This window comes from Oculina patagonica, chromosome 8 (genome assembly GCF_052425735.1).
Source record: "Oculina patagonica isolate OP01 chromosome 8, crgOcupat, whole genome shotgun sequence".
NCBI classification, from domain to species: Eukaryota; Metazoa; Cnidaria; class Anthozoa; order Scleractinia; family Oculinidae; genus Oculina; species Oculina patagonica.
In genome coordinates, this window is record NC_135765.1 from 27,244,656 (window position 1) to 27,257,226 (window position 12,571).

Below are 12,571 nucleotides of genomic sequence, written 5' to 3' on the forward strand. Positions count from 1 at the left end.
GGTTTAGTCGTACTAGTCTAGATGCTGATTGGTTATATTTTTCACATGTGAAGAAAGCTATACGCGAAGCTGATTGGACGTATCGCTTTTTTCACATGTGAAAATATAGCAAATATAGAATTCTATTTGCAAGGTTTATTGCTTAAAATTCTCGCTATATATATAATAAAAAATAGATTTCAATGATAAGTCCTTGGATTTTTAAATTGTATAAGTCTGTTTAGGAAGCCTTTTAAACAGAAAAAGCTACAGTGGCATTTTATGATTATCATCATGGAATGCTTTTACCTATAAATTTAGTTTAAAATCATCCGCCGGTTTTTTCTTTTTCTTAACAGTTCAACCCTAAACGAGTCCTGGACGACTCAAAACGGGACAAAACTCCCGGTGTTGTGGTCTGGTGTTTGCCTCTACGTAGAGAGACGGCGAAGCGTTTTGACCGGGAGGGGGTGTCGTACAAAAAGCCAAGCGACACCCCCCTTAAACTTTTTGGGTTGTTTTTTTTTTAGTCGTCGGAGGGCATAAAATGAAGTCGCCGATGCCGCAGGCAATGTCAAATACAATCCTAACAGCTTGCAAACCTCTCCTAGAAGCGTTTTTGGGAGAGGAGTTTCGTTGAAAGTCCTATTATTTCGCTAAGCACGATCCTGATAAAAAGATTTGTGAAAAAAACACGAGACTGAATATCTTGATAAACCAATTTTATGCTGCGCTAACGATACTTCAGGGATTGAAATGTGAAGGGCTGGGCCCCTCAAAGTTTTTGTTTGGGGTGGGGGGGGGGGGGAGGGGGCACAGCCAGCAACCATTACCCCCTTGCTCTGCCGCCTATGGCGTAGGCTGTCAAGGTTGGGCTTGGAATGCTAGGAGAGGGTGAATAAAGTACTCATTTCAGTTTAGATCAGGACTTAGAAAACTGTTTAATGTATGTTTGCGTAATACAGCAAGGAAATACAGCGGAAGAAAACAGAAAAAAAATGCGTTCACATCTTAATCAACACAAAATATGCTTCATGGCTGTGCGAATCTCTCGATCTCGCCAACAGTACAACAAAGGGTTCAGAGAGGAATTAAGGAAGATTAATGTAGCTGCAGTATAATAAACACCTGGCCAAAGCCTTAGTCCTACAAGAAACATTTTGAAAACGATAGAATAAGGCAAGTAACAAAAGAGAAGTAAAATAAACACGATAAATGTGTTGAAAACAGTTTTCTTAAATCTTATTACCCTGCGAACTACACTTTCTTCTTCTTGTTGATGATGATGATGATGATGATGATGATAATAATGATGAATTTGTCTTTGATGGCGTCTTACAATGAGGTAGATTTTCAAATAAACACCAAAGTTTCCAGCTAGTAGGCAGAGAAATACGAATGATGGAACTGTGTCACATAATGTCGAGTACCATAAACATGAACTTGTAAAAATTCCAGTGAAAACCCAAATCGAGACAACAATCCATGTGACACGAAACGGTGTCACCACTGCACGGTATCTCAAATGCAACTGAAGAGCAAGCAAGCGATCGACTGCAATTGCTGTTATGGTAATGAATGAAACGATGGTCAAAAAAGTACCCAAAATGTCACCAAGTTTGAAAAGAGTATGTTCTCCACTTAGCATGTGCCCTATAAACAAGGGCTGAACAAGCAAGCCGACAGCAAGGTCTGATACAGCAAGACTTGCTAGCAAGATGTTTGTCGCCGAATGCAATGAAGGCGTCTTCCAAATTGTTATTAGGAGCGCTGTGTTTCCAAACAGTGCCGTGAAGCAGATAATAGCGTGAATTACGCATATTGCTATCATGTAGTTTAGTACCAGTTCAGAAAAGTCGAGCTTAGAAAGGTGTTCACCTGATATGTTCTTGTCAGAATTATTGACGTACCAAGAATTATTTTTATCCATGGCTTATCCAAGCGTTCTTAAAAATTTTAGCTGCTTTCGTTGCCGTCTTCTTGCATTGTTGGATTAAAAAACACAATGGGAATAGAGTGTTGACCTTGAAGGAAGTTAATTATGTTTTATTTCATTACCGACCAGAGAGTAATAGTCAACAGCAAAGAAAATTTTAAACAGGATTCTGCAAATACGCCTGTCCTTTTCTCTTGCCAATTGTCATGTCATTATTATTCATTATTCTTGTTGGTCGAAAATGGGACAACATTTGAAAACCTTTTTAATTAAAATATTGCAGGGAAAACGTAATTTTAATACACATGTTGAAATGCTTAAAATAGAAATCTAATTAATTTGGAAAGTGCATGTATGTATAATTGCATTTCAAGGTAATTTTGCGCTGAATGGAAAATTAAACAAAGGAAAAACGTCTATGAAAATTACAAGCTGAGAAAAAACACAAAGTGTACAAACAAAGTCCTTTTATCAGTTGCTTCATATAAATTTTAGGAATAAATATAAATGTTTTGTGTTATTCAGAAAGAGGATTTTCATTACAAGGCTAGATGAGGACAGGTGGTTATATAGAATCCCTTTTCAACATTCCCTCTGCTCTTGAAATGACTTTGGTGAGAGCCAAATAAATGATTTATAAACTTCAGTCAGGGTTTTCATTGTATTCCAAGCTATTTGTTTTCCACAAATCAAGGCGACAACCAAAGCCGTTCTTGCTTTGAATGAAAGAAAACTCGAAAAAGCTATGGAAAGTAATTTTTCTTGGCCTTCTAATGATTCTGATAAAAACAACGTTTTACGATTTAACAACTACTTTAAAGAAGAAATCAGTTTCTGGATCGCAATGGTTATAATCAATGCTATTATCTGCGTTACTGCGTTATTTGGAAACTCTGTGATTCTAGTTACAATTTGGAAGACATCTTCTCTGCATTCAGTAGCGAATATCTTACTGGCAAGCCTCGCTGTATCAGACCTTGCTGTTGGATTGATCGGCCAGCCCATGTATATTGGAGGCATTGTAAGCAGGAAGCATACATTTTTCTTAATTTTTAACATTATGGGTACATTCTTTAGCATGGCGTCTTTCCTCAACATAACAGCAATAGGTATCGATCGTTTGCTCGCTCTTGAATTACATTTGCGATATCATGTAGTAGTGACACCGTTTCGAGCGACTGCGCTCGTTATCTTTATTTGGGTCATTTCTGGTATTTTTGCTAGCGTCCGAAGCTGGCATTTAATGGTATTTTACAGTGCCCCAACAGCAACCTTTATCAGCCTTCTTCTTGTAAACTTTGTTGTTTATTTAAAAATCTATCTTATTGTTCGACGCCATCAGAGACAGATTCAACAACAAAATAATCAACAACAACAAGAGAATAACATTTTCAGAGTAAAAAGATTCAAGAGAACTGCTTTAAACACATTTCTTGTATACATTTTACTTCTTTGTTGCTACACACCTTATTCCTGTGTCATCAGCTTTATGGTCATTGCAGGTGTAAACTTTCCACCAGGTTTTTATGTCACAACGTCTACATTAGTTTTCCTTAATTCCTCTTTAAACCCTTTATTGTACTGTTGGCGAGATCGAGAGATTCTGCACTGCCGTGAAGCAACTGTTTCGACGTTGTTTTTAACGTATTTTATTCCAAGAGATATTGACCATGGTTTTTAAAAGTTTTGGAATAATATATTAGGCGTTATTCAAACTAAAACCTTACAGGCGAAATTAGTTTCTCAGAAAGAAGTAAAAGTTTTTACTGCCCGACGTCTTTAGCACCCTTGATCGCTAACGCTTCGTCTTAAAAGACTAAGTGTTGCATAGAATGCACGTCGTTAAGTGGTTCATAGTGTGCAACGATGTTATTTAGAGATTTTCATACGGTTTTCCCCCTTTTGTCTACCTGCACAAATGTTTGGCAATGTAAACAGCTTAAGGTGGCTTGAACAAAAATGTATATAAAGTTAACATCACGCACGAGTTTTTGTTATTTACATGCATATGAGGAAAAACCCCTTTCTTATCAGACGTTTTAATATATCGGTGTCGTTTACTTTTTACCAGGTTCTTTTACTGGGTTTTTACCGGTTCTTTAATGTTCCTGGACATCTACGCCGTAACATGTCTCTAAAATAGTTTCTTGTCTTTTAAATTTGTTATGTTGATTTTTACAAGCAACTTTTGGTTAATGGCGTGACTGCTTTAGTTTTGGAAAAGAACTGATATATTAAATCACTTTGCGACGTGAAAACGAGGTGGCATCTTTAAGGTGCACAAGGCTGTGTACGCATCAGCTAAGTGAAATGGACAGGGGAGCAGGGTTGGTGCAGTTTCGAGAGCGCTCGCCTCCCACTTATGTGGCTCAGGTGCGATTCTGGCCCGGTATCATATCTGGGTTGAGTTTGTTGTTGGTTTTCGCCTTGCTCCGAGGGCAATTCTCCGGGTTCTCCGGGTTTCCTTCCTCCTGAAGAACCAATGTTTTCAAATTCCAATTCTACCAAGATAGAGGACTCGCTTCCCAACAAACATTTTTACAAGTGTGCTTTCATATTATTGTTATTATTTGTTTGACGTACTCGCTTCCCTGCAAAGTTGAATACGATCAAACAGATACTTGTTACATCGTATTTATCAACAAAAACGCAGTGAAAACGAAAAATATTACAAGATGACACCCAAGTTTGTTGGGTGGCCACGGTAAGGCGCGTCACACTGTGAAACCAGCAAGCGCTGATGTGGCAGCCTCTCCAGATATAGCCATTAATTATGGATGAACAAGGCACAAAGTTATACGCATGAGCACAAGCTCTATTTGTGAGTGGTAATTTCCAGGTGATTTCCCTCGTTCAATCGATCAAAATGTTGAACAAAATATTACAATGAATATGTGTACAACCGAAATGTAATTTATTTATTTTAAAAATCCAATCTGCAAGTTGGTATTTAAACAGCAATATAGCGACTTTTATCATGGATATTACATTAATTTCGAAGTAATGTTATTAATATTTTATGGAATGTGAAAATGAACCTAGAAAGACAATTTCTAAAATCACTTTAAAAAAAATGAATCCTGATTGGTATAAAGTTTTCTTTTTAAATGAGATTTCACAGCGCATGGTAAGAAACTTATCACAGCATGAAAATTGGGATTTACATTAAATTAAAGGTCGTTAAATCTGTTGTAAAGTCGGTTGTCCAACTTACACCATTAATTAAATGTTGGAAAGGTGGTTAAACCGACCTTTACACTACCGTGTGTAAATGTGATTTAAAGCTAGTGTAAAGAAGTCTCTTTATCTTCCTTTACACTTGAGGCTAAAGCTGGGATAAAGGTCAGCTTTAAAAAATGTAAAAACGGCCTATAGCTGAATAAATTCCAAATTTACGCCAGCTTTATTTAGGCTTTACACCACGGTAAAGTTATGTTTTCATGCTGTCTTAGATGACAAAAGCTTTGGGCCTTTTTTGTATGTCTCTGCTTTTTTATTTGGGTTGTCAGTCAGTTGACAAATGTCAATCAGTTGAAGTGTGATTCCAAATTCAAGCTGACTTACCTTATAACAAAAGAAAATTTAATAACTATGGTAAATTTTAAGCTTGATGAAAATTAAGAAAATGTTTATTTTGTTCATTGTCCCACGCTCGTGACAATGGACATTTCATCTTTATCAAAAGAAAACTTATTTACTGAAAGCGTAAAAATCTCCTGTGCTATTGACATAACGTTGCTGGCGGTAATGAAAAAATAATTAATAAACTTCAGTAAATGTAAAAATTGCTTTTTTTAATATTAGAAGAAGACAACATAAGCACCCAAGCCTAAAAGAAAGAGAAAAAGCTCGGACCAGCCATGGAAATTAATTTTACTTGGCCTTCTAATAATTTTGCCGAGAACAACCCTAGTAGAGACCTACCTGTTATCTACGGATTTTCTGAAACAGACCTGAATTTCAAGATCGCAAACTCCGTTATCATTGTTATTCTCTCCTTCACGGCACTATTCGGAAACTCAGCGCTTCTAACAACAATTTGGAAGACATCTTCTTTGCATTTGGTGGCAAATATCTTACTGGCAAGTCTTGCTGTATCAGATCTTGCCGTTGGCTTGATTGCTCAGCCCTTATTTATAGCCAACATGTTTAGCAGCAGAGAAAATACTGTAAACAAAGTTATAAACATTTTAGGTCCCATTCTGTCTCTTGCATCATTTTTCACCATTACAGCAATTGCGGTCGATCGTTTGCTCGCTCTTCAATTGCATTTAAGGTATAAAGCAGTGGTGACACCATTTCGTGTGACATGGGCAGTTATCCTCATTTGGGTATTCGCGGTCATTTTTGCAAGTACCAAACTTTGGATTGCAAGCCTTTCTCGCACTATCGTATCATTTATGATTATTACCATTCTGGTTGCAAACTTTGCTGTTTATTTGAAAATCTATCTTATTGTTCGACGCCATCAAAATCAGATTCAACATCAACAACAGCAGGCGAACAACGAAAACTTGTTCAGCGTTAAAAGATTCAAGAAATCTGCAATAAACACATTTCTTGTGTATATTTTACTCCTGTGCTGTTATGCGCCTTATTCGCTCAGCGCCCAAATGACATTTTCAGGTGTAGGCGTTTTACAAAATGTCTATATGACGACTTTTACATTAGTTTTTCTGAATTCTTCTTTAAACCCTTTATTATACTGTTGGCGAGATCGAGAGATACGCACAGCCATGAAACAACTGTTATGCTGTTGACTTAATGCATTTTTGTGTCCGGAGGAAATCTTCTGCAGGAGTTTTCCTTACAACAATTACGGTACTGTGTGGAAAAGAGAAATCTAAGCGACATTTTGTCCATGTTCTTCCGAAATTTCGCCGAAATTGTGTCTGAGATGGATACTAACAACTTGCTAAAATGTCAGAATTCACGAAGTCACACCGCCCCTTTGCGATATAACAACAGTTAGTAGAAACTCAGCTGTGTTCTATTGGAAATCCGCGAATCCGATTGGTTACAAAGCGAACAACTAGAGCACTTCTGTTTCCCAGAACGGAGAAGGGTGGGTACCCTAAGAAAAGAAAAACAAAATTACGCAAAAAGTGAAAGAATAATTAGTGATCGTCATATTTTGAATTCAAAGTTTTTGTAGGGGAGTGTGAAGCAACGGTTCCTACCTAGAGCTACGTCAGAGCTACGTCATCAATATTGAATTTTGGGGTCGAATCTGAGGCGTTTCACGAACGGTGATAACTTAGCACGTGAAGAGGGCGTCTGTTAACTCGCGTTAAGTAGAGATGTATATATAAAAGTAAGTTATAGTTAATAGTTTTAAAAGTAAGTGACTTTTCTCATATATCTGGCCTTCGCAACATGCCGCTAAGAGGTAAACCACTCGTCAAGCTAAAAAAAGGCGCTTGATAAACACAAACCATTAATTTATAAAATGCTATTTTGCTACTCACATGTTTCAACGCTGATTGTAAATGAAAAGAGTTAAATTTAAAGTAATTATAAAGGTAAATCCATCCGTTTGGAATATCAAAAACCATGGAAAAGTGAAAAATATCGAGTCAAATGAAATAGAACTGCAATTTTTTTAAATAAATTACGTTGCAAGAAAATGATAACAAAAATTTGGAGGAAAAAAGGAAAAATATATGGTCAAAAGGTTCAAATTAGAAATATACAGTGGAAAAAGGACAAAAAAGGAACAAGTTCGAAATAGAAGTCGTTTATTTTTATATAGTTTGCTCAAAGAAATGTTTTTGCATGTTATGTCCTTTATAAAAGAATGTATTTTTGGACGATACGAGACATAGTTGTAGAAGAATTGTTTTGGTTTTAATTGTAAGAAAAAAAACGTAAACCGAAATGAAGGCTTTTGAAAAGAGTATATTTGTAATGGTATTGTTGTAAATATTAATTGTTAAAAATTGTTCAAGATTAAGAGGTGTAACTGAATTTTCACCAAATAAAAGCCCGACATTTGTTGCACATTACGTCTTGGCTGGGTAATTCAAGTATACAGTCCGCCCAAGCAACAAATTCGCAGAAAAAGGTCAATTCTGAATGTTTCTGATTGATATAATGGAATTTAAGCAAACCGCAACAACGACGAAGCCATTTTGGAGCCCCTCCTGGGGGGGGGGGGGGGGAATATTCCTTTGTTTCCCCCAAAATTTTACCTGCTGTTCCCTCAAAGTATTTTGTCGAGTTTTGTGATCCGTGTTTCCTTAAATATCAGAAACACATCTTTTGTTTCCGTGTTCCCAGCTTTATTTTCCTTTTCTTCCCTTGTTCGTATTTTGTTTGATGTTGTAATTCATGCAGTGAGGAGACTCACCAATGACTTAAAATAACGACAATTTACAAAATAAACCCTCCCCACCTAACTCTTCGCAAGTCGTTTGTCAGTGTCGTATTGATTACCGAGGGAAGCGCGGGCGCGAGACCGGGGTTGTATCCCCTCTGCTTCCCCGAGTCGACCCATTCTACCTAAAAATCCTTCCAAGAATAATCCCTTTCAAATATATAAGACAATCATGGGCGATTCATTAGATTTAGCTCTTGAAGAAAGACCATACGACTTCCAATTATAAGCCTCTTTATTATTGGGAAACTTGTTTTATTTTTGACATGTATGTCATTAAAATATACCTTGCCTTGCGATGTTGATAACAAACTGTAGTTTTATATCGTTATGACAAGAGAGTTATACCACATGGGTGATCTTGTATGTACTTTATTTTTTCATACGCAATAGCCTTCCAAATAAACAAATACTTTGGAAACGAAAAATCGATTTTCGATGATTTTTAATTCATCAATCGGTATAACAGTGTTTTTTGTTTCTTCAACGTGCAACCCTAAACGAATCCTTGACAACTAAAAACAGGGCACGAAGTTCTCGGTGTTGTGGTATGGGGTGCTTTCCATTAAGCCAAATATTTCGGAAATTTTGGTCGGAAGTCAAATGGAAAGTTGCATTTCGGTTCGGTCTGACCAGAATATTCAGGACCACCTCTGAAGGTCATCTACTTTGACCGTTCGAACCGAAATATGCAGTTCCATTTTGAGAAACTGTTCAGTTGTCTTACTTCAGTACAGTAACTTCTCACACTACACAGAATGCGGGAAACTGGTTTACAAAGGAATGCAAAACCATTCCACTCGGTTGGCCAGATTCAGTAAGCGGAAAATTTTGTTCCATTTTACAAAGATCAGTTCCTGTTGGGAATGCTCGGAGAGGACAAATAAAGTATTCATTTCAGTTCAGTTCAAAACTGTTTAATGAATGTTTACTTCATACAGCCATGACTGTAAATTCATTGCGCCAAACGCGTAAGGGAGCAAGAAAACAGAAAAAACCGATCAAAAGAATACTTGCTAAACGGCAGTGCGGATCTCTCTATCTCGCCAACAGTACAACAAAGGATTCAGAGAAGAATTAAGAAAGATCAATGTCGTTGTAGTGTAATAAACACCTGGCCAAAGCCTTATACCTACAAGAAACATTTTGAAAACGATAGAATAAGGCAAGTAACAAAAGAGAAGTAAAATGAACACGATAAATGTGTTGAAAACAGTTTTCTTGAGTCTTAATACCCTGCGAATTACACTCTCTTCTTGTTGTTGATGGTGATGAGGATGATGATGAATTTGTCTTTGATGGCGTCTTACAATGAGGTAGATTTTCAAATAAACACCAAAGTTTCCAGCTAGTAGGCAGAGAAATACGAATGATGGAACCGTGTCACATAATGTCGAGTACCATAAACATGAACTTGTAAAAATACCAGTGAAAACCCAAATCGACACAACGACCCAAGTGGCACGAAACGGTGTCACAACTGCACGGTATCTCAGATGTAACTGAAGAGCAAGCAAGCGATCGACTGCAATTGCTGTTATTATGATGAATGAAACGATGGTCAAAAGAGTACCCAAAATGTCACCAAGCTGGAAAAGAGTATGTTCTCCACTCAGCATGTTTCCTATAAACATGGGCTGAACAAGCAAGCCGACAGCAAAGTCTGATACAGCAAGACTTGCTAGCAAGATGTTTGTCGCCGAATGCAATGAAGGCGTCTTCCAAATTGTTATTAGAAGCGCTGAATTTCCAAACAGTGCCGTGAAGCAGATAATAGCATGGATTACGCAGATTGCTATCATGTAATTTAGTACCAGTTCAGAATAGTCGAGCTTAGAAAGGTGTTCACCTGATATGTTCTTGTCAGAATTATTGACAAACCAAGAACTATTATCTTCCATGGCTTATCCAAGCGTTTATTCAGAGTTCTTAAAAATCTTAGCTGCTTTGGTTGCCGTCTTCTTGCATTGCTGGATTAAAAAAAACACAATTGGAATAGAGTATTGACCTTGAAGGAAGTTTATTATGTTTAATTTCATTACTGACCACAGAGTAATTGTCAGCAGCAATGGAAATCTTAAATAGGATTCTTCAAACACGCCTGTCCTTTTCTCTTGCCAATTGTCATGTCGTTATTATTGTTGGTAGATCCAGAGAAAATGGAACAACATTTGAAAACCTTTTTAATTAAAATATTGCAGGGAAAACGTAATTTTAATATACATGTTGAAATGCTTAAAAAAGAAATCTAATTAATTTGGAAATACATGTATGTATAATTGCATTTCACGGTAATTTTGCCCTGAATGGAAAATTAAACAAAGGAAAAACGTCTATGAAAATTACAAGTTGAGAAAAAACACAAAGTGTACAAACAAAGTCCTTTTATCAGTTGCTTCATATAAATTTTAGGAATAAATATAAATGTTTTGTGTAATTCAGAAAGAGGATTTTCATTACAAGGCTAGATGAGGACAGGTGGTTATATAGAATCCCTTTTCAACATTCCCTCTGCTCTTGAAATGACTTTGGTGAGAGCCAAATAAATGATTTATAAACTTCAGTCAGGGTTTTCATTGTATTCCAAGCTATTTGTTTTCCACAAATCAAGGCGACAACCAAAGCCGTTCTTGCTTTGAATGAAAGAAAACTCGAAAAAGCTATGGAAAGTAATTTTTCTTGGCCTTCTAATGATTCTGATAAAAACAACGTTTTGCGATTGAACAACTACTTTAAAGAAGAGATTAGTTTCTGGATCGCACTGGTTGTAATCAATGCTATTATCTGCCTCACTGCGTTATTCGGAAACTCTGTGATTCTACTAACCATTTGGAAGACATCTTCTCTGCATTCAGTAGCTAATATCCTCCTGGCAAGTCTTGCCGTATCAGACCTTGCTGTTGGATTGATCGGCCAGCCCATGTATATTGGAGGCATTGTAAGCAGGAAGCATACATTTTTCTTAATATTTAACATTATGGGTACATTCTTTAGCATGGCGTCTTTCCTCAACATAACAGCAATAGGTATCGATCGTTTGCTTGCTCTTGAATTACATTTGCGATATCATGCAATAGTGACACCGTTTCGAGCGACCGCGCTCGTTGTATTTATTTGGGTCATTTCTGGTATTTTTGCCAGCGTCCGCAGCTGGCATTTAATGGTATTTTACAGTGCCCCAACAGCAACCTTTATCAGCCTTCTTCTTGTAAACTTTGTTGTTTATTTAAAAATCTATCTTATTGTTCGACGCCATCAGAGACAGATTCAACAACAAAATAATCAACAACAACAAGAGAATAACATTTTCAGAGTAAAAAGATTCAAGAGAACTGCTTTAAACACATTTCTTGTATACAATTTACTTCTCTGTTGCTACATACCTTATTCCTTTGTTATCAGCGTTATGGTCATTGCAGGTGTAAACTTTTCACCAGGTTTTTATGTCACAACATCTACATTAGTTTTCCTTAATTCCTCTTTAAACCCTTTATTGTACTGTTGGCGAGATCGTGAGATTCGCACAGCCGTAAAGCAACTGTTTCGACGTTGTTTTTAACGTTTTTTTTTTTTCACGAAATATTGACTATGATTTTTAAAACTTGTGGAATAATATATTAGGCTTTATCCAAACTCAACCTTTACCGATGAAATTAGTTTCTCAGAAAGAAGTAAAGGTTTTTACTCCCCGACGTCTTTAGCACTCTTGATCGCTAACGCTACGTCTTGAAAGCCTAAGTGTTGCATAGAATGCATGACGTTGAGTGCTTCATAATGTGCAACGATGTTTTTTGAAGATTTTCATGCGGTTTTTCCCCTTTTGTCTACCTGCACCAATGTTTGGCAAAGTAAACAGCTAAAGGGCCTGTTTATGTGGAGTAGAGTTGTCCCTGGTAGGAGGGTTACCCTCTCCCCCGTGCTATCTTTTACCGAGCGTTTATATGAGAAGGTTGTCCCTGTTGACCGAGCCAAAACTTGGCCCTCCCGGTTCAAAAGACTGGCGAGAGTTATTTTGAAATATCTATTATGGCGGGCTTTTCTAAAATCAGGAACGCTGAAACATCCCGGAAGACCACTTTTGACAAATTTACCGCCGACTTCGATGTTGTTTTGGCCGATTCCAGCATTTGCGCATGCTCCGTATCTGTCAACTTGTCCCTGGTAGGCGAGGCAAAAATTACCAAACTGTTTATATGGAAAAAAGTTGGCTCGCTCCCAAGGGTCACCCTATCTTCAAAGCGAGTGACCCTCAGTGACCCAGCTTTTTATAAAGAAACGAA

The 12,571-nt window shown here is 37.1% G+C and overlaps 5 protein-coding genes and 1 pseudogene across 6 annotated transcripts in view; 4 read left to right on the forward strand and 2 right to left on the reverse strand.

The window, feature by feature from the left end:
* Positions 1–12,571, forward strand: part of LOC144663756 (uncharacterized) — a 99,119-nt gene that overhangs the window by 39,162 nt on the left and 47,386 nt on the right. The gene's annotated exons all lie outside the window — the stretch shown is intronic.
* LOC144664257 (adenosine receptor A2a-like) lies at positions 995–1,909 on the reverse strand. Its single transcript, XM_078525361.1, has one exon. It carries the CDS (start codon positions 1,907–1,909, stop codon positions 995–997), a length of 915 nt encoding a protein of 304 aa, XP_078381487.1.
* LOC144662445 (adenosine receptor A2a-like) lies at positions 2,661–3,692 on the forward strand (annotated as a pseudogene).
* On the forward strand, positions 5,766–7,920 carry LOC144662392 (melanocyte-stimulating hormone receptor-like). Its single transcript, XM_078523185.1, has one exon. It carries the CDS (start codon positions 5,776–5,778, stop codon positions 6,673–6,675), a length of 900 nt encoding a protein of 299 aa, XP_078379311.1. The 5' UTR covers positions 5,766–5,775; the 3' UTR covers positions 6,676–7,920.
* LOC144664258 (adenosine receptor A2a-like) lies at positions 9,308–10,192 on the reverse strand. Its single transcript, XM_078525362.1, has one exon. The coding sequence runs from the start codon at positions 10,190–10,192 to the stop codon at positions 9,308–9,310; it is 885 nt and encodes a 294-aa protein (XP_078381488.1).
* LOC144664259 (adenosine receptor A2a-like) lies at positions 10,954–11,850 on the forward strand. The gene has a single exon (XM_078525363.1). It carries the CDS (start codon positions 10,954–10,956, stop codon positions 11,848–11,850), a length of 897 nt encoding a protein of 298 aa, XP_078381489.1.

Bases quoted from the DNA above. Each gene is read 5' to 3' on its own strand.
- LOC144664257 (XM_078525361.1), bottom strand. From the start codon at position 1,909: ATGGATAAAAATAATTCTTGGTACGTCAATAATTCTGACAAGAACATA.
- LOC144662392 (XM_078523185.1), top strand. From the start codon at position 5,776: ATGGAAATTAATTTTACTTGGCCTTCTAATAATTTTGCCGAGAACAAC.
- LOC144664258 (XM_078525362.1), bottom strand. From the start codon at position 10,192: ATGGAAGATAATAGTTCTTGGTTTGTCAATAATTCTGACAAGAACATA.
- LOC144664259 (XM_078525363.1), top strand. From the start codon at position 10,954: ATGGAAAGTAATTTTTCTTGGCCTTCTAATGATTCTGATAAAAACAAC.